The 27,207-nt window shown below is 38.1% G+C and overlaps 2 protein-coding genes across 20 annotated transcripts in view; one reads left to right on the top strand and one right to left on the bottom strand.

The window, feature by feature from the left end:
• PRKCD (protein kinase C delta) overlaps positions 1 to 13,563 on the top strand; it is a 161,153-nt gene extending 147,590 nt beyond the window's left edge. For all 6 annotated transcript variants that reach the window (XM_065551276.1, XM_005309327.5, XM_005309328.5 and 3 more), the window contains exons 16-18: positions 2,799 to 2,987; positions 3,604 to 3,732; positions 5,492 to 13,563. In XM_065551276.1, coding sequence (XP_065407348.1) covers positions 2,799 to 2,987; positions 3,604 to 3,732; positions 5,492 to 5,650 — 477 coding nt within the window. In that variant the 3' untranslated portion in view covers positions 5,651 to 13,563. The remainder of the gene's footprint in view (positions 1 to 2,798; positions 2,988 to 3,603; positions 3,733 to 5,491) is intronic.
• PFKFB4 (6-phosphofructo-2-kinase/fructose-2,6-biphosphatase 4) overlaps positions 11,199 to 27,207 on the bottom strand; it is a 113,672-nt gene continuing 97,663 nt past the window's right edge. For 11 of the 14 annotated variants that reach the window (XR_010589113.1, XM_042861726.2, XM_024099973.3 and 8 more), the window contains 2 exons: positions 23,681 to 23,745; positions 11,199 to 14,006 (listed from right to left, as the gene is read on the bottom strand). Coding sequence is in view for 12 of the 14 variants with exons in the window: in XM_042861726.2 (XP_042717660.1) it covers positions 13,947 to 14,006; positions 23,681 to 23,745 (125 nt within the window). In the remaining 2 variants the exon portion in view is untranslated. Of the gene's footprint in view, positions 14,007 to 19,826; positions 19,918 to 21,547; positions 21,647 to 23,680; positions 23,746 to 26,960; positions 27,022 to 27,207 lie in introns of those variants that run through there. The other 3 variants (XR_010589112.1, XM_005309329.5, XM_065551284.1) reach the window with 3 other exon arrangements.

Raw genomic sequence — 27,207 nt, 5'->3', positions numbered from 1 at the left:
GCAAGTGAAAAAATGCTTCCATCCAACAATGAAGCTTTATATACATATATATACACATACACACACGCCATTTTGGTCATCTGGACATTTGGGACATATTTTACACATGTGAATTATGAGAGAATATTTTCATTTAAATTTTTTATTTGCCTGGTATTTATAAATTGACTAAAAATAGAGATAAAATAAAAGTTATAGGATTTAAGTTTAACTCTATTGAGCTTCTGGACTTTGGGAAATTTCAGCTGTGACTTGCACTCAGGAGAAAGAACAGAGAGGGCTTACGCTTTGCAGAACTTCCTTCCAAAACACAATATTGTGTAGTTTAGTGAACACTGAAGAAGTATATTTTTGGTATATTGACTACTATGGTAAGTAAACGGTATGTAGAAAAACAAGCACTCTTGTACAATCCACATGCATCCATATACAAGTTTGTGCATTCCATTTATTTGTTTAGAACATAAAATGTCTGAAGTTTTCCGTTCCACATTGTTTCATGTTTCCCAACATTAGTAAATCTATTTTTTTGTACTGGATAATGCACCCACCTTATAGTAGCCCCATCTAAATTGTATTTGCCTAGTTTATCGATAAGAATATCATGCGAGACCGTATCAAATGCCTTACTAAATTCTAGGTATACCACATCCACCGCTTCTCCCTTATCCACAAGGCTCGTTATCCTATCAAAGAAAGCTATCAGATTGGTTTGACACGATTTGTTCTTTACAAATCCATGCTGGCTATTCCCTATCACCTTCCTGCCCTTAGTGTGAGGAAGTCTTGTCTCTGTCTGCTGTGGATCAGCTCCCGAAAATCATTACCCTCTGGCAACAGAAGCACTGCCTTTTAGGCCTCTCACTCTCTGTACAGGTAGTGATAGGCCCATCCCATCCACTGGGCTGTCAGAGTGTCCCTCAGGAATGCTCAGCCTCTGTTCCCCTGAACACTCCCAGAACTTAGATCTGCACTTCCCAAAGGAATAGTACACACCAAGCTGTAAGATTCAACTCAGGATCAACACTTTTCATGAGTGCTGTGGGTGAAGCAAACAACCATAGGTTTACTATCAAACAGAAGAGGTTCACATGATAGAAAGTGAGAATACTAGAAAAATGGTTACATATAAAACAAAATCCATGCACTTTCTAGAGACTAAAACTTAATTACAAGGCATTCCCCTAGTTCCTACAAGATCGTTTACCTCCTGTCCTTTCCCCAGCATTTTCAAGTCGAGTGACTAAGAGCCCCATCTCCTAAGGACAAGCTTGCTAGCAGCTTGGCTGCACAGATGGAAAGAATGAGAATATACCTCCATGTCCCATAGTTATACCACCAAAAGTTCATTGTCCTTTTTATAAAGTGCTAGTTCATGTCTTCCTGTATATTTCCTTTCTGAAGATTTCACAATCCTTCCTTAACATTGACCTCAGACAGTAAATAGAGGGCCACTATGAACCATGATACTTATTTTACAGTGTAAGCAGACATTTTGTGCCTGAAAGAAAACCTGCTTTTTACTTGTGTGGTGACTAGTCACAGACCTTAAGAACATAATTGTGTGTGTATATATATATATATATATGTATATCATGTTGCAATGATTGTGTGACATAGGCTTTCATTAGAGACCTTACATGCCTCAGATTCTAAGGCCATAGGGGACCATTGTGATCATGTGGTCTGACCTTTTCTATAACACATGCTATAAAACTTCTCCAAAATAATTCCTAGAGTAAATCTTTTAGAAAAAAATCCATTCTTAATTTAAAAATTGAGTGATGGAGAATCCACCACAAACCTTAGTAGTTTGTTCCACAATTAAAAAATTACACCTTATTTCCAGTCCGAATTTATCTAGCTTCAACTTCCAGCCACTGGATTGTTATACCTTTCTTTGAAAAAAATCAAAGCTGGTCTTTGCTGACTCCTTCTCCCACATCATGAAACTCAAAATGAAACCAGCTTGTAGGTATAAAACATTTTGATGTGGAGGGTTGGGGCAGGGGAATGCTAAGTGACTTAACATCAGTCCCACTGAAATTCAAGGGGACTTGTGCTCTTAAATCACTTGCTTGCTTTTAAAATCTTACCTATTCTATAGTCCAGAATGAGGTAATTGAAATCCTAGTTACAGCTAGGAGAGCGCCATCCCAGCAAATGTCCATTCGTTAGTAAATTATTTTCTTTGATCACAATTTATCATGTTCCTCATCTTGCAGAGGAGTGGTAGTGACTTACACTATCTTCTAAAGATTGAAAAACCAAGTTGTCAGGTGTCCAACAATATTTCTGCCTAGGAAGTCCATGTTACAAGTGAACAACCAATATATTTACAAATCTGGACAAAAAATAGCTACACAATTTCCATATCCAGCTAGCTACAATCTAAAGTGTAGCCATTTAAGTAGGACCTAAAGCTCCTTTTATGTAGGTCATAATCATGTCAAAAGCTTACTTATTTTTTTCTTCTATGGCTTCTTGATTTATGAAGATTTTGCTGTTTGAAAATGCCTTTCATTCTTTGTGCTGTAGTTAACATGCAGGTCTACATTGTGTATGAAAAGAAGCTGCAAATCCCTAATCAGTTTTCTACCAGTAATCCATTTATCGAAGTACTTATGATTTAATATTTAAACTGATTTAACCTTTTAAGGTGCAGATTGGGATTTTGGACATGACCAAAAAGTTATTTTTAAGTCTTTGCGGATCTAGTTAAGTGAGCCTCTGGAGGTAGCATTTCCTTATTATAATTTGTGTTTCTCTCCCCTGCACATGTCCTGTCATGGCAACAGATTCTTCAGGGCTTGAAGTACACATTTTCTGTGGATTGGTGGTCATTTGGAGTCTTGCTGTATGAGATGCTTATTGGACAATCTCCTTTCCATGGCGATGATGAGGATGAGTTGTTCGAGTCAATCCGAGTGGACACGCCTCACTACCCGCGGTGGATTACCAAGGAATCGAAGGACCTATTAGAGAAGGTAGGTGTAGGCTTTGACACAGTCAGTAGGTCCTACTGTTAAGTTTGTATTAAGGGAAGAGTAGCTGGCACTAACTTCACAGGTTACCAAATTGCACTTCCAGTAAAGTATCTCCTCATAATTTTAAACCTTTCACAGAAGTGCAATTATTAGGCAAGCAGTGAAAGATTTTTATTTAACTGAAACCAAAGCAGATTTAGCACTAAGGCTAGTCTATACTATGTTAGAGGGGACAGGGAAACCCTTAAGGTATGTCTGATCTGCAGTCACAGAGCATGCTCAGGTACTGGAACAGTGACTTAGATGGGCTTGTACAGCCTATGTTGAAGCCCATGCTGCCACAGTTTCATTGCTTGAGTACCGGAGCTAGCTTGATTCAAGTTAGCTCAGGTATGTCTACATTGAACTGCAATCACTCCATGAAAACAAAGTATGTCTGCACAGCAATCAAATGGTCAGTGGCTTACCTGTTCCCTTCAACAGTACATATGATTCAATTCCACTGTCTTTGTCAGTGCCCATGTACCCCCAGAACCAGCTAAAGCCCTGTGTTCCCTTTCCCACTGAGGAGATGTAAGGATACAGAACTCAATCTGATACACATTTTATTTCAAAGCTCTTTGAAAGGGATCCAACAAAGAGACTAGGAATTACTGGGAACATCAAGGAGCATTCTTTCTTCAAAACAATCAACTGGACAGCACTAGAGAAGAGGGAGGTAGAGCCTCCTTTCAAACCAAAAGTGGTATGTATCATTCCAACACTTATTGTACTCTACATGGTTTTGCACTGTTCTCACAGAGTTGGTTACCCAGATGATTCATATTGACTATAAGAGCCAGAGCTGCTGCCATTCTGAGTTTCCCAATTCTCATTCCTGAAACTAGAGACAGGTGGTGACGTAAACAAAAACTGTTAGATAGTATGGCTATGAGGATACCACTAATAAAGGTGCTTGTTGAAGAAACAACATGATAAAAAAAGCTTGAAGGTTTCCTAACAGGAGGAATGGAATGTGAACAGTCCCATTAGTTAAAGCTGAATGGGGGAAATGGATATAAGGATTTTTCAGTGAAAGCAATCAATGGAAAAATCTACAGCTGGTCCAACTAAGAGCATCCTGTACTTGCATGTTATCAAGTATAGTGTGGGATTGCTCACATGATAAAAGATTATTAACTCATACTACCACTTGAGATGACACTTTAAAATAACTATATATAAAATGTATATTCTATTATAAAGAATCAATCATTACCGCTGCCACTCAGGCCAAAAAATCTGAACAATGATTGCATATCTCAATATATGGTTAAAGATAACTTTCACTATAATCCTTCTTGACATACAGTACCTTTATACATGGATTAGGAATCTTCCATAGACATACGTAAAACACTTCCATTACAGGAAAGCAGCATATGGTGCTAAATGAACAGTAGCAATAGCCTATCTAGTACCAGTCTAGGAAATGCAAGTGTTCCACACTACCTCGAATCAGTTTTCTTTTAATATCTAGGGGGAAGAAAGGATTTCTATCTCCATCATCTGCACAGTTTAACTGTTAAGTTCTTTAAGGAGAGCCAAGGATAGGCCCAGGCACCTGTCAATTTTATTGATTAAGTTCCAGTAGTAGTACCTAGGCTATCTATACACGTGTGTTGTACCCCATATTAAATTGGCTAGTACTCATTCTCAATTTAGCTTTTTCTTTGTTTGGTATTTACATGGCTTTTTCCCCCTACATACACAGTAGAAGGAACTATCTAAGCCTAGTGCTATTTGCCTTTAATTATTACTTAGATATCTCCTCCCCTGTAGAGAGCCTCTAAGCCAGGGTGGAGTTCTAGCAATACCACTTTTAAAAAAGCACATCTTAGAACGTGTCTAAACCTCTTAGTGATAGTCATGGAATCTTTCAGTTGACTGAGAATGAACAACTCAACAGATGAGTGTTCTGGTTTTCTCTACTGGGATCATGTTAGCTAATATCTCCATCATCTGCTAGCACAGTAGTAAGATCATTAGTTGTTGGCCTATCAGTTACTGTTTTAACGACATCTTTGACTAAAATGAACTGCCTTTTTCTTTTGAAATGCTGGATGTGTTCATCTACCTCAAAGTGAGCTTCCCACAAAGTAAATGTAGAAAGATTGACACTTTGAGCTTTCAAGAACATTGTTTACAGACTTCTAAACTTTTCAACCTTCTACAAAGCATTACTTAACTTCCTTCTCACTAGTTTGGCTTGAGTTTTCATCAGTAAAGAAGTGTGATTTAATACTCTTCCAATGACTAGAACTACTTGGGTGATAACTCTGAAAATATGCTCAGGTAATGCTCTGTGGGGATTCAAGATCTTACATATAGTAAATGAAGCATTTTAATGTTGTGCTCACAGTTACGAGTTTTTAAACTTTCTCTTTAGCAAATCTGATTAGGCTGAAGCTGTGCAGAAAAGCAAAGAAGCCACTAACTATTTCCACCCTCTTTGTTTAACACAGAAATCAGCAAGTGACTACAACAACTTTGACCGAGAGTTTCTGAGTGAGAAGGCACGGTTATCTTACAGTGACAAAAACTTGATTGAATCTATGGATCAGTCTGCATTTGCTGGATTCTCTTTTATTAACCCTAAGTTTGAACAGATCCTGGCTAAATAGTCTCTGAACATTTAGGGTTAGCATTTGGAAGCCTCTGTTTACAATGTTTAAGTGACATGTGGTCCAACAATGTTGTGTCTATATCTTTCCTTCAAAATAATATACAGTAGCATGAAAAATTTCTTACTGCTGATTAACTGGCAGTGGTTTTTTGCATGGTCAGGTTTAAGATATTAAGAATCATGTGCATTAATTGGGAAAATGTAAATTTTGTGTTTGGTAATTTTATATATATATATAGATATATATATATGCTGTATATTTTGCTCTGGAAACAAGACATTAGAAAAGATTGTCTTTTTTTAAATATGGTTGAGGCCCTTTTATTCATCTTCAGTAAAAGTTATATTAAACTTTTTGTGATTTTAGCAATTACGCTTTTTTCTCCAAAATGACTCTCATTTACTCTCAATCTATTGAAAAAGGTAAATTAAGATTATAGAAATGTTCCTGATTTAAAAAGCAAAGTTTTTTTTTTTTTAAGGATACCATACCCAACACTATAAAAAGAACAGGAGTACTTGCGGCACCTTAGAGACTAACAAATTTATTTGAGCATAAGCTTTCGTGGGCTAAAACCCACTTCATCGAATGCATGCAGTGGAAAATATATATACACAGAGGACATGAAAAAATGGGTGTTGCCATACTATCTATAACGAGAGTAATCAGTTAAGGTGGGCTATTAGCAGCAGGAGAAAAAAAAAAACTTTTGTAGTGATAATCAGGATGGCCCATTTCCAACAGTTGACAAGGAAGTGTAAGTAACAGTGGGGGGGGGGGGGGTGTAAAATTAGCATGGGGAAATAGGTTTTACTTTGTATAATGACCCATCCACTCCCAGTCTGCAAATTAATTCCAATTCTGCAGTTTCTCGTTGGAGTCTGTTTTCAAAGTTTTTTTGTTGGAGAATTGCGACTTTTAGGTCTGTAATTGAGTGACCAGGGAGGCTGAAGTGTTCTCCAACTGGTTTTTGAATGTTATAATTCTTGACATCTGATTTGTGTCCATTTATTGTTTTGCGTAGACACTGTCCGGTTTGGCCAATGTACATGGCATTGCTGGCATCTCCTGCTTATAATAGCCCACCTTAACCGATTACTCTCGTTATAGTTAGTATGGCAACACCATACTTTCGTTTTAGCCCACGAAAACTTATGCCCAAATAAATTTGTTAGTCTCTAAGGTGCCACAAGTACTCCTCGTTCTTTTTGCTGACACAGACTAACATGGCTATCGCTCTGAAACCTGTACCCAACACTAGTTTCTCTTAGTGTCAGATGCTTGCCTGTTGGCTTATTCTGACCAAACAACTTTGCCTCATTACAAACTAATACTTTATTTTAAGACAACATCCAATATTTTAAAAGTTTAAGAACTCATGTAACTATGGGGCCTCCAGAGTCTTCTGTGCCAAACAATTTCATGCCACAGTTAAGTAACAAATGTGTTGTTGTCTGCGGCTGCAGATAAAACACTGGCTATTCTTTAAGTTTAGCCTCAGTGTCTCACTCTAGTTTTTGAAATACAAAAATTAGTTAAATTCAGCAGTATTTAATCATTCATCTCCTCCAACCAATATTACATCTCCTTTCTATCCTGCATCATTACAATAGTTACAAGATTAACTGCTACAACCTTCCACCTGCAATGTAACTCAAAAGGATGGGTTACATTAGGAAAAAAGAAACTAGTTCCAATTCATTGTGTGACATCTTTTTTCCATGTGCTATGCTTCATTGGTTACTCTAAATATTTATTCTTGGCAAACATATGCATCAGATGTTCTGGCCCAAGTATCTGGCAACAACCCACTAGGAGTAAATTTTTAGAGACTGAAGTACAAGTTTCCACTGCTAAAGTATAAAGTGCATTTATTATACTGTAGATGTGAGCAATAAGCTCACTGCCTCTTACAAAAAAGAGCCCTAGTTCAGCTATTATATGGAATATTGGGTCCACTTACCTGGCCTTTCAGAGATGGAACATTTCTGCTGAACTGCCAGACATGGTGCTGTTCCATATAAATCCCCAGCTTTCAAATAGAACATCTGTGGCTCCATGTGTTTTAGCATAACTGATGTTAAAGCAAAGCCATGCTTCCATTTAGTAGGTTATAACCACATGTGAACTTTCCACAGTTCAATAACATCTGTACATGATGGGGGGAAAGGATTCATCTGGGTTAAACCACTTTCATTAATACAAAACTAGTTCACACAGGTCTACTTCCAAGTAAATAGAAAGTTGACTTACTCAATGCACAACCTCTAATGATTTGGATCATAACCAACATTAACTACAGAGCTAGACATACACCACTTGCTCTACTACATAAAATAACTGGGCCTGTGGCATACTATGGACCTTAAACTAGTGGATAGATCAAAAAACAATACTGAAGTGCTGCTGTTCTATAAGCGTATTGCATAAAAGAGGGCCCTGATTTGTTAACCAGTACAAATATTCCACAGCTATGTAACTGCCATTAGCCCAGCAAATAGTGCTACACAGCAAGAATAAAAACAGTTACCTACCAGATTGTCACAGAAGACAGCATACGTGTGTGAGAGAGAGAACCATTAAGTGTAGGTGCTTCAGCATATTTATTAGCCTAATGTCCATTAAGTTTAAAAAATCATTGTCTGCACAGAAGCTATATAAATGTTAATTTCATAATCAAAACTGCTCATTAATTCAACAATCAAATGTACCTAAAATTTAAATGGCTACAAGCCACTATGCTGAGATCAAAAGGGAATCATTTCCTCCTTTGGATTTCTTTATCCAAGATGCACCGAAAAAATTGAGGGGGGTCCTCTAAGAATTTAGAATTAGGAACTATTGTTACTGAACATGAGAATACCCTATTGAAAACCTTCCTAAGGTACTGTGATGAACTATGCTAAGAAAAGGCCAGTTAGTTTTAGAAAAACTTTCTACTGAGTGCAGTGCTTAAACATGGAATAGTTGGCAGAAGGTGAGTATAGTTCATTTAAATACAAGAAAACCTTGCCATCTCTGGCAAATCCAGTGCAGAAAGATTTAATTTTCCAAACAGTGAGTAAGCAGATAAAGAATTAATCACAAAATATACACTCGTTAATTTGACCAGCATAGTTTTTTTAATTATAATACTTCACAGCATGCTACAGTATTTTACAGAACATATAGTGAAAGAATAGCAAAACCTGGAGTAAGTCTACACTTGGAGCTGGGGGCGTAAATTCCAGCTCAAGGCGACATACCTGCCCTAGTGCTGATCAAGCAAGCATGCTTAAAAAAAAAAAAAGTGTAGCCACATCAGCAGGAGGGGCAAGCTGCCCCAAGTACATATGTAGCAGCTCGAACACATATGTACTTGGTGCTGCTAGGCCCTCCTGCCACTACTACACTATTTTTGAGCCCACTAGCTTGGGTATGTTTCCTCAAGCTGGAATTTACAGCTCCAGCTCCAAGCGCAGACATACCTTAAGTCTCTGGCAGATGAAACCTCTGTAGCCCTGTACTACTGAAGAAGGAAGACAGCTCTGGCTTTTTAAAAGAGGCTCCACTGTAGACTCAATCATATAATACATTCTTGGTTTTGTTTTTATAAAAACAGTGCTACTTTTTAAAGCTGGGACCTACAGCTTCAGTGTTCTCATAATAAATTCAGGTTTATATAGGGAGACCCAGATTGGCGTTTTATTTCATATAGAAGGGTTTGCCTACACACTAGGTATTTGCCCTAATATCAGCAGCATAAATGCAAACCCTCAGTGTAGGCAGAACAAAAACAAACAAAGTGCAATTTGTGGTTTCAAGCAGAGGTAACAGAACCATGGCTGCCAACCAATGGCTGAAAAGGGGGCAAATCACCAGAACAGAGAAGGCTTAGGTATGTTTTACCTGGCTACACTCTTGTTCTTTATATTTGAGATTGGTGTGCCTATGGATGCTTGATCCTTCTGCAACAGAATGGTAGAGATGCACCCTAAGATTAAAAGTAAGTTATTACAAGTACAGTTTCAAATCAGGCTCTCGGCCTTCAAGCAGGGAAAATGTGTGTCTGCTTTAACCAAGGAAAGAAGGAATTTTAAAATGTGTCAAAAGAAAATAGAATTCTAACCAGTTACATTTACCCATGCTCCTCTTTTAAAATATGAGATGACCCTACTCTACAAAGCTCTCTTTTCTCGCACATCATTCTAATTGGTAGGAGATGCTGAAATGACTTGCTGGGAATGCCTGCTTCAGCCAATTGGTGTCACACATGCACATCAATGTATCAGGAGGCTTAACAGACCAACTAACATACCCTCCAACAAGTAACCAGACACACATTGTGATCTTTATCTGCATCAGCATAATAAATATTTCAGATTTAATACATTATAGATATTTGATGTATTGCTACTTAAGTGACAGTCTAATTCCCCACTGATAAATGGAACTGACTAAGGTGTTAGATCACTATCATCATCAGCCAATAATTAAATACAGAGATTTACAACCTTTATTACATACCCTCTTTTCTGTAACCATTGTGTGTGAGAGCCACCTTGTGGAAGTTAGTAGACTGCAGTTATTTTCTATCTGGTTCCCAGACTGGGCACAAGGGCTGGTGTTCTTAGTACCAGCTGCTGCTAAGTGTCCATTCAATTCACTGCAAAGAGCAGTCTCAAGGCCTTTTAAAAAAAGGCACCTGGAAATGAGTTACCTCTAATAAAGAATGCTACTACATTGGAGGAGAAGAGGGTATAGCAATTGCTGTGGTAGATAATACACCACCACGAGGGACTAAAGTTAGTAGCGATCAGTACTTTCCAAAGAGGAGATGTGAACACAGTAAGCTGTGCTTCCCGATATGAACAAGTTTGAGAGCCCCTAGTCTAGACAAATGACCTCTGGTAAGTTTTGCCTTCTCATAAACTGCATCAGAAATGGAAAAAGCATTACTAACGCTATTGCATCTCAATGCAGTCTAGCTTATTTATACATGCATAATGGACTATTTAAATCCAAATGCTACAGCAGATTAACATTTTACTTACTAATTTGCAGCTATTGGTACTGAAGACTATCAGGTAGATGAGAATTAATCATTTAAAAAACAAAGTTGTCTTGTTTTAGAATGTCACAAATCCTAAACATTTAGAATGACAAAATGTAACAGTTAATTTTCATTGAAATTCACAAAGCCTCAATTTACAATCCTAATTTCACATGAATTTTGATTTCCTCTTCTATTTTAAATCTGAACTATTGCTTTTTCTTTGTTATTGCAAAAGATTTTTGCCAACCTGAGCAGATCTCAGCTTCTGTCACACATTGTAGGTAGTATAATCAGTATATCTCACCTCTTTTTGCAACAGATGATAATGAAATGAACTTAATCTTTACTCTCACACTTCTCTCTATCTAAGATACATTTTGTAAAAAGTATTTCACAGCCTTCCACAGTGTACAAATTCATAAAGTGTGTTGACCTGAGGAGATATTTACACAACTCTACATGTTACTGTAGCATAGCTGGTCTAAGGGGACAAGGAAAGAAACACAAATCTTGAGTTTTAACATTTGATCTTTATTACTTGGCTCAAAGATCACATGAGATTCATTTTGCCTAGAAGATTAAATTGAAGACCAGTCATGTCAGAAAGGTTAGTTTAATCCCATCCAATCACTACAACATAAAACAAACATACTAGACCATGCTTAGAAGTTACCCCCTCTGGATGATGACTCACTTTTCCGAAACAGATGGGAATATGTATACAGCTTTTAGATAGTAATGAGTAATTCTTGCAATATAGTTCCAGAACTCTCAATTTTTGCAGGAGAGATGGGGGTGATCATTTACTTATTTTTACATTCTAGTATTTTTCTTTTACTAACTAAGATACAGTCAATGACATTATTTGTAAATTAAAACAGAATTGACAGCTTCAGATTCTCCTTTTTATTTTCAAGTACTGACACAATTTATTCACACAGTCTATAAAAATATCTACTATACATAAAACATTTAACCATATAGAATTTTACAGCACCTCTGAAAGTTCTGAGATTAAAAACCCATATAGGGAAACATTTCCCTTTTATAACCACGCTTCCTTTACCAGGACGAAGCTCAAAACTACAGTAATCCAAACTATCTTGGTAAACCTCTGCTTTTCAAAGCACATTAAGAACATAATATTTGGGAATTTGCCTTGGATAACTATGGATAAAAGCTAGACTTCCTCAATTTACCATCATTAAACATAAATAATCCCTACTGTAGGTCGTGGCCCAGATCCACAGGAAACAGGGCACCTTAGAGGATAGGGCTGTTCTTCTGAACTATGAACAAATAGGTTATCAGAAGGGAAACCACTATATAGCATCTCTTCCCTCTCCATAAGCATCTTTAGGGTTTGTTTTGCTGTGCATCAATAAATGTCTTAGCAGTGCTTTGTGCTATAACATTAGACAATAACTATTAATACAGCTAAATAAATATATACTTTTAAATGCATATTACTGGTTGCATGGATTACAGACAAAAAGCTTTTGATGCTAAGGTTCCAAGCAAGTGTTTTGATATCCTATGCATTCGTTTTCTGAAATGAAATCTAGCTATATGGCTTACTTCCAGTACATTGACTGTATTGCTAAGACTAGCTTAATAAAACAAATCACAACAGCAGCACATATTAGAGTCCCCTGCCCTGCATAAAACAAAACAAAAAAAACAATTTAGCCCTTGCCTGCAAGCTACTTTGACAGAACTCAATTCTCTGCACTGAAATTCAACTAAATGTATTAACGGATAAATGCAAGAGTTGGATTAGCAGACATCAAAAAGATACTCCAATAACTAATGGGCAGCTTTCTTCATTTCATTAACAATTAGGTGTTGCTACCTAAATTCTATCATCCAACAACACATGTATTATAGAGAGAAAGAGAGAGAGAGAGAGAGAGAGATAGGGGCTTGGAACAATGAAGGTAGTGAGTGGCCTTGACATGCATAGAAAATTCTATTACTTTTTAGCATTGGACATAAATGCACTTGCAATTTCACAGGAAGTTTAAAAAGATTTTAAAAACAAAATATAGAGATGACATTTTAAAAAAAATCAATTTCCAAATTCACTCAAGGGTTTTGTACTTATACAATTCTCAGGAGGCTAAAATTTTATTTTAACATTCTCCTCTATTTACTTAATGCTCCCACATAAAAAACCTTATACTTTTAGTGTGAAATTCACTCTATTAGAGCCCATTTAGGGTTTACATTGAAGTTTTCCTGCATTCAAGTGATGCATTGGGTCTTTTGAGGGCCCATTGAATGGGAGTATATTTCACCCTGAATGTGGAAGTTGTGTTCTCTCTTGGAAAGGCTGCTTAACCTGGACAGTACAGATATTCTGAAGGATATCTGTCATTTTACCCTTCATAATCTCTTTCTAGGATAATTAGACTATTAACAAGCCAGCTATCTGTACTTAAAACCATCCTTCTAGAACGATCAACTGTATAATAGTGCACCCCCACCATGGTACAAAATGCCATTTTGCATGGAAGATAAAGGAACTTACTGTGATAGCAAAGCCTCTCTCACTGTCAATATAATATAATATATAATATCAAATATTTTTTCTTGGCAAAGGGGAAAGAATCCCTATTTCAAAAGACACACATACACGGTGCTTTGCAACACCTGAACTATGCTCAAACATAGATAGGGGATGGGAAAAAAGTACTTGAGAAACTTTTTCAGAGCAAGCCTCCAATATGAACTGGTTTTGTAGCAAATGGAGCCTACAGAGCATTAAATGCAGAATTTCACATGTATTCAAAATATATATATATACACACTAAAAAAAAAGTCATCTAATTCTAGGCAGTCATTCACAGTAAAAATAAGAGGTACTCTTAGAAAAGCCATTATTGAAAAAAGTAAAAGTTCAGTTAAAACTTGACAGTAAGCTGACGAGCAATTAACAATCTTGCATGAGCCACAGGTGAAGAATAAAAACAGTTGAAAAACTGCATATTCACAGAAGAAAAATTAATATCAACTTCACTGGGTTTCCCATAAATATTTCCTGCCTTGCACATTTCAACTTTCAGCATTAAGGGTCCTCCAGAATCATGGGTTTTCCCACAAGTCATTGAATCACATTCTAAAAGCCTTACAGTCAGAGGGAGTGTGTGCATGTGACACTGCTTGACCTCCTTGGATGTCTTCTCCAGTCTCATGTACCTGAGCTATTTCCTTAGCGCTTCTGGGGCAGGCAGGGGATATTGTCATGGTCCACGGGAGTTATAGATGATTAGGTACTGTCCTCAAGGCTTCCTCTCTCGAGCGATCCACACCTACATTCTGCAAGCCAAAGACAGAAAGGGGATTTAAGCAAAGTTTCTTCCTGCTTTGCTGTAGGTTTTTACTCAGTCTATGGCACATCACAAAGGGCCAAAGACAGACAGAATTTGCTTTTCTTACATAGCACCTTGGACACATTTTCTCAGAAGACTTAATAAAATGAGACATAAGGCCCAACCTACACCTACACCAGCCAGTATATAGAGTTCAAAAACCATGATTAAAACTTCATGCCAGCTCTTAAGTTCTCTACAAAGCCAACTCTCTAATACCAGATCACAGGCCTTCTTTGCTGCCAATAAAAAAGCATCAGTTAGGACATCCATTATGCCAGCTGTTAAAACACTCTCATACTGTCCACTGAGCACATGTCTTATTAAGTTTATCTTTAAAGATGCGGTTCCTTCTCCACACTGTGCGCTATGCTAGTTTAGCTGGAACTGTGCTCCTTGGATGAGCATAACCTCAGATACAGGCTTGCAAAGACTCCATAGGAAAATGAGGTAGCACTATGAACTTAGCAATAACTGTCACACACCTCTGGGCATTAGGGCCTGCTTGACTAAGATGAGGAACATGGATCAGGTCCCCGAGTTATTCACTTACTCGTCCCCAAAATAGTAACTGTTCAGATTTCAAGTTTTATTAGCTACTAGCAGATTTTATATTAACTGAAATTGAGTGAATTCATTTTTACTGGTTTCTGCAGTCTTAGAGAAAGTGTTTTTCATTGACTATCTTCTCTGGTCTCACAAAACCAAGCACACAGGGCAAGACACACACATTCAAGGTTATTTGCTGGATAAGCAAAATGTAAATAAAACTGAAGCATCTATTCTCCCCTCCCCACACGCACACAATTACTGTTAGGGCATACAGATACTATCATTCATATTACGCGGATAGGTGCCAGTGGTTGACATTTAGATGTGATTTTAAAACCATTTTTTCTACCATCTCTACTGCAATACTGTTCCCAAAGCTGTTTGGATAGCATATAGTTTCTATACCACTCTAGTTTCACTCTGAAACCATATACATTTTAATTGAGAAGTAACAAGTCTACAGAACCTGGGGAAGAAGATGGTTGCAGAAAAGTTTTGCATGCTTAGGGTTCTCTACTGCAGAGCCCTTTCTTTCAACCACTAACAAGAGGAAACCCCAGCTGCAAAGACCAATGTCGTCACAGGAAAGACTCCCGCTGGCTTTGCATCAGGCCCATTATCAACGGATGGGAGATATAGCACCTATTGCTGACTCTGCCACAGACCATCTCCCTGTTCTGTGTTTTAACCACAAAACCACTCTCCTACTATAAACATTGTAAACTACCTTTACTGAAAATTCTGTTTGAACTTGCTTTTATTACTGCACTTCAGATTTTCATGAATTGCACAAATTTCACCAGAACCCTGCCCCCTCCCCCCATGTTTCTATGTAGTCTCAAAAGATATTTGAACTTCTTTTCTGATTTTGTTTTGGTCTAAAGGGCAATGAGGGGGCAAAACTATTGCAGTATAACTATTAAAAAATAAGAGCTGGCATTTTTAGTAAGTTTATCAAGCTCCTCCCCTTCAGCACACATCCATCCAGGCAATGACTTGATTTAATGAAAAAATAAAAAAGTGAGTTGGAAAATTGATTTTGGGATGATAAGTTGCTTTATTATACTTAATGGGATACTATCAAGTTACTGGAAAACAATTTGTTTTCAAAAATAAGTTTAAACATGTTTCAGGGTTCTACACCTGCCGATATGCCCAACAACCACAACTGCTAGTCAATTTTTGTGGTTTTATACTCATATTTGCCTTTAAAAAAAATATTCTTGTTGATCTGTAAAAACCTACATTAATAAGAAGACATACAATGACTTATACACAGCGGAAACGGCTGAACTGACTACGCAGAGTACGGTCAAAAGCGCACAGAAAAGTAATTGAAAAACAGAGAAATCCGTTTTTATCTCTACCCTATTTCAGTGACAGAAATCTAGCTCTTACTTGTGAAAACGGTATGTAGAAAAAAGCCTGTGATTTTTCTTAAGTTGAGGGCACCCCCACTTTTTCTTTTTTAAAACCTCTCTATTTTAATTCATTCCCTTTATTTCAAATCAACATTTATAGCATTGGATGGACACAGAAATTATTTTCTCACACACACTGAAATAGCTAAGGTTTCTGAAAAGACTAACGCCGGAGCATTGATGAGTCGTTGCAGGCTTTTTGAGCTCCAGGCAGTGAATCTGTTCCTCTGCCCAGCAGAGAATCAAGACCAGAACCACCTTTCATTTCAGTAAAATTGGGTGACAGTCCTGTTCCTGGAAGACGTTTCAGTACGTAATACCATCTTAAAACTGAGGAAGACAATGTGTGAGAGAGTGATAAGTGAGGACTGTTAGCTCACTGACTCTCCTTGCTGAAACAGTAAACAAGCAGAACCTGAAGAGTTTACAGTCTAATCAGAGATGTGCCAATAGGCTCAAGGGAGTGGTTCCAATAATGTTATTAAAACTTAGGTTAAGACCCCAGACTAGGGCAATATATCTTACAGGAGATCTGAGTCTTGTGAGAGAATTATGGAAACACCACTCTGAAAGTTAAGTTACCTGCAAGCCTGAAACCAAACCTTGAAACCTACACTGCCATCAACTAAGCCCATATGGAATCCCTCCAGAGGAAATTCAAGAGGTCATTCTGATGACACTGAAAGCTGAGTTTTCTCTGGATAGGCAGCAAATTCAGAATGTCTTTCAAACTCTTAATGGGATCAGGGGGTTCCAGGAGTTGAAGTGAGCCTTTATGATCTTTTCAGAGACTCCTTTTTCTTGAAGCAATAATCTCTTGTGCAACAAACCAGCAGAGGCCAAATTCTGGAGAGAAAAAAGTGACTGTCCTGTTTTTGGGAGAGACTATAAGGGATTTGGAGTCAACACCTGTCTATGGATATTTGGCCTTTAGCAAGCCAATCTTTGAATGGCCACAAAGGAGCAATGATAATGGTGTTTGTTCAATCTGTCCATATTTTTCAGAATAACTTGTGCAACACTTGGATCAAAATGACACATCCACCAGGCGCTTGGAACTAAGTTATTGAAGGGTTGTCTATGTGGGCTGCCTGAGAGCCCCAATATTGGCTGCAGTATATGGAAGGCTGGGCATTTGCTGTTGATTCAAAAAGATGAAAGGCAAGAAGCCAAATTCCAGGAAATCCCAGGGAAAATAAGAGGAGATCAAGAAGTTGTTGGAGTAGACTATATGCCATAATAGATGGAGGCCTAAGATAAAAAAGAGGGAGACATCTCTATCAGAAAGAGTGCAATGAGGGAGAAAGGATTTGGGAAGGGAGAGAAAGGATGGTGTAGCTACATTGTCTGGTAATGAGAAGTTCTGGGCATAGTCCTAAATCTTCTAGGGATTCATCTCAGATACCTATGGCAACCATGTCTGTGAGAGTAGATGGAACCAGGATGGGAGAGAGCTTAATAGTGGTTTTTTACTGGCAGGAATTGTGCAGCTCTTGAGACTGCCAAGATGGGCTTATGCCTGTCTCCAGGATATCCTTGGTTTGCAAGAAAAACAAGTCTGGAAGGAATGAAGTAGGGAGGACAGTATTTTTCAGAAAGAAGCCAGACAAGGAGTTGTTAAATACACTGAATGCAGACATGGCTAGTTTACTACACAAAAATAAAAATAAAAAAATACCAGATTCAATTTGTGAAAGCATTTACATCCAAAACCCAAAAGGTAAAATACATAAAAATAAATGAATAGATATTTTAAATCAGTGTATTGTAGCAGCTTGGGAACTATAACTAGCTGATTTCCCTTGGAGCTCTGTACAAACAACGGTTAAAAATCCATTCTGTCCTCTACTAGGGTTTTCTCTAGTGCTACAATAACTGTAAGCGGTTTTTGAACCACTTACTCCATTGCCACATCCAGGCAGTTATACAGACTGAAAAAGACCTCTTAGAACTACTTACTGACTCTTACCTACACCTGCAGGATATAAGTATTACAGGCATCAGACAGCAGAAGCAGCTTTAAGTTAACTTTGAATATATATTTACTATTGCATGGGATTCTCCTTAGTAATGGGCCACACACACACTCTCTCTCTCTCATTTACTCACTATCTTGTTACTTTTCCACAACTCTGGTTTACATAACTAACTTCCCTGCAAACCTCTCAAGGATACCCATGGCAGCAACAGGAACAGAACCCAGGTCACTTGACTCCCAGTCTAATGTCCTACCCAGTGATACATGCTATCACTTGAAACTTCAAATTCTATACTAGGATTTTATCTGTACAATAGATTATTTACATGAGCCAGCTACCTATCAATTACTCCCTATCACTATAGTATTTAGGAGCTCATAATGGGGTACATGACCTCAACAGAAATTATCAAAAAATGCAAATAGTTAATTTCAACAAAATGCAAAATGTTTGTAAAAAATGTACAAGCTGGAGAAATAGACCTATTAACTGAACAAACAGTTTATACAACAAGGGATTTGTGCTATTCTTTTAGATGAAAAGCAATTGCTTAGAAAACAGCCTATTTTCCAAGATTCAATGCAATGAAAACAAAGCTGCCCCTGTTACTCGGACACCTCTAATTTTAATTTGGTCTCTATCCCCCAAAAAACAGCAAGGTCGTGCTGCTACTCAACTTTCAAATGAGCTACAGTCTCTTTTTGTACAATGTGTAAAGGATTTTAGACACTGGCATGTTGCACTCTCTTGGTGAATAACTTCTTGACAATCCGTAGTAAACACGCCATCTTTCACACACACATTCTATTCATGCTTCGGGAGGTGTGTGCACCCATTTTAGCCAGGACAACCTCCAACCAACCTTTTTTTTTTTTTTTTTTTTTAAGTATAAGCTAAAATCTAGGTACAGACTAATCTGAAATGGCCATTGGCCTTTGTATTGTACCCAAGGTAAGCTCTGATAAGATGTATGCACTATTGAAGACTCAAAGGTGAAGACTCAAACCCTATGTGATGACTCAAAGGTCATCCACATATGCGCTAGGAGCAGCATACTACTAGGAGTAAGTGTGGCTGCTGCTTGCCAGACCATGAATAGGGAACTTTAAGATTCTGTGTTTCTTAATTCCTAAACAAAAGAAACCAAATGAAAATTGTTACTATGTGCCCAAAGAACTCTGCCATTCGCCCAATGCAGAAATATATTTTAAGAAAAATTGCACACATTAAACTACTCATATACTTCTCCTCATTATGTTTGAAGTCTGGAATAAAATAAGCTTCAACTTGCTAGCCTCCTCTTCAAATATATACCATTAAAGAGTTTGGTAATCTAACAGATCTACCAGACTAGCACTATGGATCAGTAGAACTAAATGTTTTGCTAACTATGGAAATGTTATTTTCTGCTACATTTAACAGTCCAATCACTCCCAAGGTCGGGGAAACAAGTACTACTTGTGCCCAGCTTGTGCTTATCACACACAGTATGTTATGCATCGTAGCTTTCATACTTCAACTAAAGTCCAACAGTTACTGGACCTAAAAAAAAAATCAATTTAAAAATTAAAACTGCAAGATCACAGGATTATAGAAATCTTAAAAAAAAAAAAAAAAAAAAAAAAAAAAAAGAACAGCAAACAGCAGCCAATTAAGGTTCAACTGAATTAGTATAATACAGTTTCACTATGCCTAGACAATTTTAGACGTTATGTGCTGTACAATGATTTAAATATTATTTTTGTAATTGATTTCAAAGTGATTGGAATGATTTTTTTAAAGATGTATTTTAAAGTAATAGGATGAAAACAGCACCACGCGTTTGATAGCTGATCTGGACACGGGTTCACTGGTGAGCAGGGACTGTTACAAGGGCTTCCTCGGGAGGTCTGGAAATGTCTACATTCTGTATAATAATAAAAATACAGAGGAGAATATTTATCATGCAGCAATAAGCAGCAGTAAAATATCAATCAGATTCCTTCACAAGTACACAGCTGCACTTCAACAAAAGATTTTTCACTCAGAAAATTCAGTGAAGTAACAGCTTTTTAATGCATTAGAACATACAGCAGCACAACTTATATAAAATAACCATCAATCCTACATAAATCTTATTTGTAACACTTCAGTTATTCACATGTAGAGGATTCCTATTATAGGCCCCAATCAGGAAAACTCTTAAGCATATGCTTAAATCTATTCCTACCCAGGAAAACCATTGAGCACATACTTGATTTCAATAGGAGTTGAGTATATAAACTGGTTTCTCTGAATAGCAATACTTTCCTGAACTAGAGCCGTACACTGCATTTCCATAGCATGATCTTCACTTTACTTGTAATATAGCTAGTTTAGAACACAAAAACTACACCTGATGCGGTGAGTTATGACAAAATCCCTCCTCCAAGACTAAAACGGTACCTATGGGTAGACGTCTGATTATTTTGCAGAAGTTGTACAGTACTGCCCATGTTCAATGCAGCACGCGTTCAAAGGGTAGACAGTTTAGCTGATAAGCCTGATGTTGGCTGCACCCATGCAGCTCAAGTTGGGGGCCTACAACAGTATCACTAAATTCAAACAAAGTACCTGCTAACCTAGTACCCTACCTACTACTTTAAATAAAAATCAAATGATGTGCATTCAGGTTCAATTTGAAAGATCAATTCATTCTTCAAAACAAAGCCATTTCAATTCCAAAAATATATTTTCCATTTTAAAAAAAGGCTTTGGGCATTTGGGTTACATGTTTCTCTCTTTGTTCACTTCCCTGATTCTGTGTTAGGGTGAGCAAATTTCTCTTTTATTTTTATGATAAAAACTGAATTAACTGAAATAATCTAAAATGAGTTTTTGCAATGAATCTCTAATTTATGGACTAAGATATGTAGCAAAGGAAACAGATTTTCCTGCCACACAAAGGCATTAAACTTGCTTTCTGAAATAAAATCCAAAACATCAGAGAGAGAACTCAAATGATTGTTGAAGTAGTTCCATAAGATTTATTATGGGAAAAAACAAAGATCACTCCTCCTTCATCCTATCCAGATTGAGACTGAAGTCATTACAAATCTGATGCTACTGTACATGACCAGTCAAATCTGCAGTCCAAATTCAGATAGATCATCTTTATTATAGAAAACACAGGAAAGTCAGTTATTCTACTCCTTTATATGTATTTTTGCAATGTAAAAATGACAGAGTTGAATTTTTCTTAGAGTACATAAAGTATTTTAAAACAGTTTTTTCAACATCTGCTATGCACTATAGCATGCCTTATGTATTGATATGGAATTTATATCTAAGGCGCACACAGTACAATTATTAGGGAAGTATTTTGTTTGTAATGGTAATTTTTTAAAATGAAATACTATAGTTGTTCAGCTTTAATAAAGAGTATTTTAAAATTAGATTTTACAGTAGCAGTTCCCATTTACACAGATAGCATAAAGGAAATATTTTATACTCTATACCACACTCTAATCCTGCCTAATCAACTTAGCCTTTCATCCTGCCTAGTTAGTTTAACTGTATACTACGAAGTTTACTCAGTGTGGGTCTTTCAGAAGACATCTCAAGTACAGGTCCTGTCTGTGACTCTCTATGGGTAATAAAATCCCCATGGGTCTTCCCTGAAAAAACCCTCAGGTTTACCCTGCTATCCTTTGTCAAATTTTTCCACTAATTTCACTACTGTACAGTTGTTGCCTGACTTCTGCCCTTCTCCCCAAACATTTCAGCAGTACCAGATGTGTAGTTTGTCAAGCATTTCAGGTCAAAAGGTGCTAAGTAACAGCATTAGGTGCTCAGGTAACCATAATTATAACATTTAGAGCTAATGCAGTGACTCAACAGGTTTTCTTCCCAAATAAACATTTTTAATAAGCTAACATCATAATAAATATTCCCAAAAATACGTGGCATGCTGTAAGACACTGTGGCAGACTGAGGTTAATCAGCAGTTTTTCATCTGAACTGCAGGAGACAGTCATTTGGATCATCACTGAAAAAGTCATGGCTTGAAAATAAGGATATTCACAAAGGGGCACATAAGGATGTCATTTTGGTGGTAAAGAACATGTTCAATTCGTCAGAATTGTTTAATATTCCATTTGATGGGTGAGGTGAAGTGTTTGCCAGAAAGCATCCCATTATTTACACTCTGTTCCTATTAAGTGGCTTTCAGCATAATATGCAAGCTGCATCAAGAAGAATAGATTAAAAATCTGGTAAAATATAATACACAAAGGGAAAGAAGTAATGAAAGCAGTGAAGCCTAAACATGGTAAAAAACATCCATAAATGAAAGCACTTGACTAGAATCGCTACTGAAACCAATGTTTTGTCAACTCAGTGTAACTAAGATAATAAAACTTCTTTCAAAGCCCGGTAGCAAACAGCATGCAATAAACTGATTAGTCACAAAAAAGCCATATATATAAATCATATTACACACACATCATTTCCATGCACACAAACATACAAAAACTCATATCTTCACACACGTATGGCCCTGATCAATACCACAAATCCCAACTTCTCACTATAATATAAATTGACTATACTGCACTAATCCATTCACCTCAACTCTACCCATATTATTCTTTGCAATGGTAGCCAATTTACTTCAAGGGAGACTTAAAGCTTAGACACAAAAGCTTGTAGCATAAGCACCATGCATATCAAGTTTGGGTAAGCTTTTATAATCCATCAATGGCAGAGCCTTTTGGGAGTAATATGGTCGATCCAAACTCACGTTACTATAGAATGCTATGGCACCACACAGCATCTCATACTCTGATTCAGCAAGAATGCAATAAGTTACCACAAGCCTGACTTCCTAACTCTGCTTACACATTACACACATACAAGCCACTGGAGGGGTATACGGGTTGACCTTGACTAGCTACATCCACTAAGATATCTCAAGTTAGGAATCTCAGTGTAAACACACCCCTATCTTCTGCAGTGAAAAGATGAAGTCTCAGTTGGCTGGGCTTGCTTTGAGGTGGACAAGATGACAGATATAAAAACACCCGTTCCTTCTCTGTGCTAGTGTTCCCACCATTGGCTAGCATTGATAAAAATTCTCAGTATGGACAAAGCCCTGTAATTGCAGTCAGCCTAAAGCAAGACAGACTTCATTAATCCCTACTACCAACAGTTCTTGCACGTTTTGGAAATGCATGGGGAACTATGCCAATTCCAAACTGGAAAAAGAGCTCAATCAAAATTTTCCTCTAATGTTTAAAATACATTATCATGCACTTGGAAAGTGAAATAGATGCATGATAAGCTTGTTCCTAACAGACTGAATAGCTTATTCATTGCTTTGATCATTACTAAGTCTTTGGCATTTGTGTTTTCTAACATAAAAATATAAAAGGCATTGACTTAGTAACACTATGTACACACAGTTGATATTTCTGAATGCAAGAGCCAGAGTTTACCTTTATGTCTGAAATGTAAAATTTCTTTTCACAAACTTATCTAGAAAACAATACCCAGATGAGTAACGTACTGGTTACACAAAGTTGGTGTGTAAAGTTAAATATGCTCAGCAATTGTAACAAATTAATTCTAAATCTGGGTAACAGACTTTTTTTATGATAATCATCTCAGAAAATGCAATGTATTAAGGTATTTGTATTGAACACTTGTCCTACCTCTGGTTTATCTCTGTGTGTGTTTACAGCTTCAATGTTCAGGAATATAGATTCCACCTTACAACCTGTTGAGAGAAATTAACCAGATAAGCAATTAATGTTTCTAAAACTGTGTTGCTTTTTAAAAAAAAAGTTACAGTAAATATGTGATCTAACTTTAAAAGATTATTCCCTGTCCTTCCCTCCACCTCTTAGCTTTCACTTGGAATTCCTTTGCTAAGTTCTGATTGTCCTTGGCCTCACAATGAACCAACCGCAGTGGATTTAGTATTTATCCCAGTTTGGTGATTAATCCAGTTCTCACTATCTTCAACCTCACATTCTTCTTCTTACTTTTAACAAGACAGGGAAACTAAGTAATTCACTTTGTTCAAAAACCCTCAAAAATGATGATAGGCATACACACAATCATAAAATTTCACATCCACTTCTGTTTTCTGGAATATTTTTAGCCTTAGCATCACATTGTAATGCAGAAGATAAATACTGACCTCAAACTCTTAATAACGGTGAATGTGACCGAATGCATGTATATTTCAGATTTTTAAAAGCCCACATTACTAAGGCTGGCACAAGCAAGGCTATTAAATTATTATTAAATTTACCTAACATTTTAACAATTTATATAAATGGAAATCTAAAGCTAACCTCTGGGAAGAAGCCAATTTTTTTTCCATTGGATGAGCCAGCAAGCTCAGAGAAAGTAGGAAAGCCATATTTGTCTCTCATGCTGGGTTGGTTTTAACAGATGCCTCCAGCAAAAACTGATCCATTTACAGACTAGTGACTATCCAGTGCATTAAAAAAAAAAAAAAAAAAAAATCTGCACTCGCCATAATTTGGTGGTCTGTCCTCACTCCTCAGCTATGTTTAATAACCAATGACTGTAGTTCAGGTCTCATATTACTAAGACATTATTTTTATGAAATACACTACAAAATATCTATTAGTATATCCTCTGAAGCCTCACACAATATTAAAGCAAAGTACCATTTGTGATGCATTATTATGTGTGTTCTAATTAGTCTGTTCACTTACTAATTACAGTGAATCAGAGAAGTTATAATGCATTCTTTCCCCAAATGCAAGTCAAGCAGAAATCCACCTTACTTCCAAAAATTAAAGCTACATCAACAGTCAGGATGGTACAAATTTGTACCGTTTCTTAGAGGAGGATCTTTTTTGACTAAGGTATGTCTACACTACGAAATTAGGTCGAATTTATAGAAGTCGATTTTTTAGAAATCGATTTTATACAGTCGATTGTGTGTCCCCCCACTTAAGACCATTAACTCCGCGGAGTGCATCCATAGTACCGAGGCTAGCGTCGACTTCCGGAGCACTGTACTGTGGGTAGCTATCCCACAGTCTCCACCGCCCATTGGAATTCTGGGTTGAGCGCCAAATGCCTGATGGGGCAAAAACATTGTCGCAGGTGGTTCTGGGTAAATGTCATCACCCCCCTCCCACCGAAAGCAACGGCAATACATCGTTTCTCGCCTTTTTTTCCTGGGTTACCCGTGCAGACGACATACCACGGCAAGCATGGAGCCCACTCAGCTCACCATCACCATATGTCTCCTGGGTGCTGCCAGACATGGTACTGCATTGCTACACAGCAGCAGCTCATTGCCTTTTGGCAGCAGACAGTGCATTATGACTGGTAGCCGTTGTCGTCGTCTCCTGGCTGCTCTTTTAGCCGACCTGGAGCACCTGGGCAGATGTGTGTGCTCCTGGCTGGCCTTGGTGAGGTCAGCCAGGGGCACCTGGACATAAATGGGAAACAACGATGCCCAGCAGTCGTACTGCACCGTCTTCTGGCGAGCAGCCAGAAGACGACAATGGCTAGCAGTCGTACTGCACCGTCTGCTGCCAGCCTAAGATGTATAAGAGAGATGGAGTGGATCAAAACAATAAAGAGACCAGATTTGTTTTGTGTTCATTTGCTCCCCCGTCCATGAATAGTGGGAGGAGGGATAGCTCAGTGGTTTGAGCATAAGCCATGTCATCAGTCGCTCATCCCTCCATCTGAGCAACAGCAGACAATCGTTTCGCGCCTTTTTTCAGCACAGACACCATAGCACGGCAAGCATGGAGCCTGCTCAGATCATCGCCGCAATTATGAGCACTGTAAACACCACGCGCATTATCCTGAAGTATATGCAGAACCAAAACCTGCAAAAGCAAAACCAGGCGAGGAGGCAACGGCAGCGCGGTGACGAGAGTGATGAGGACATGGACACAAACTTCTCTCAAAGTATGGGCCCCGGCAATGTGGACATCATGGTGTTAATGGGGCAGGTTCATGCCGTGGAACGCCGATTCTGGGCCCGGGAAACAAGCAGAGACTGGTGGGACCGCATAGTGTTGCATGTCTGGGACAATTCCCAGTGGCTGCGAAACTTTCGCATGTGTAAGGGCACTTTCATGGAACTTTGTGACTTGCTTTCCCCTGCCCTGAAGCGCAAGAATACCAAGATGAGAGCAGCCCTCACAGTTCACAAGCGAGTGGTGATAGCCCTGTGGAAGCTTGCAACGCCAGACAGCTACCGGTCAGTCGGGCATCAATTTGGAGTGGGAAAATCTACTGTGGGGGCTGCTGTGATCCAAGTAGCCAACACAATCAAAGAGCTGCTGATTATCAAGGGTAGTGACTCTGGGAAATGTTCAGGGCATAGTGGATGGCTTTGCTGAAATGGGATTCCCTAACTGTGGTGGGGCAATAGACGGAACCCATATCCCTATCTTGGCACCGGAGCACCAAGCCAGCCAGTACATAAACAGAAAGGGGTACTTTTCAATGGTGCTGCAAGCACTAGTGGATCACAAGGGACGTTTCACCAATATCAACGTGGGATGGCCGGGAAAAGTACATGACGCTCACATCTTCAGGAACTCTGGTCTGCTTCAAAAGCTGCAGCAAGGGACTTTCTTCCCAGACCAGAAAATAACTACTGGGGATGTTGAAATGCCTATAGTTATCCTTGGGGACACAGCCTAGCCCTTAATGCCATGGCTCATTAAGCCATACACAGGCAGCCTGAACAGTAGTCAGGAGCTGTTCAACTATAGGCTGTGCAAGTGCAGAATGGTGGTTGAATGATGCCACCTATCATCTTAGGCCCGCCACTTATCTTCAGCCGGCCACCTGTCCTCACATTCATACTGTGCTTTCCTGGACTCTGACATTGTCTGCCTCCACGCATTCTGTGGGGCTCTTTCAGTGTGGGAGGACTGCATGAGCTCAGAGAACATTTCATCATGAGTGTGTTTTTTTCACCTTCTAATCTTCGCTAGCCTCTAGGAAGGAGAAGATAGTGTGAGCGTTGAAACATTTGCAGCTGGTGAAGGAAAAAAAAAGGGAGAGTGGTAGTTAAAAACACACATTTTAGAGGACAACGGATAGACTCTTTCACGGTAAACCTTGCTGTTAACATTACATAGCACATGTGCTTTCGGTACAAGGTCGCATTTTGCCTCTTATTGAGGGTATGCCAGTTTGGTGTGAGAGATCTTTCATGCAGGGC

This window comes from Chrysemys picta, chromosome 7 (assembly GCF_011386835.1).
Source record: "Chrysemys picta bellii isolate R12L10 chromosome 7, ASM1138683v2, whole genome shotgun sequence".
NCBI classification, from domain to species: domain Eukaryota; kingdom Metazoa; phylum Chordata; order Testudines; family Emydidae; genus Chrysemys; species Chrysemys picta.
The sequence above is the reverse complement of the archived record's forward strand: the minus strand, read 5'-3'. Positions and strand labels throughout refer to the sequence as shown.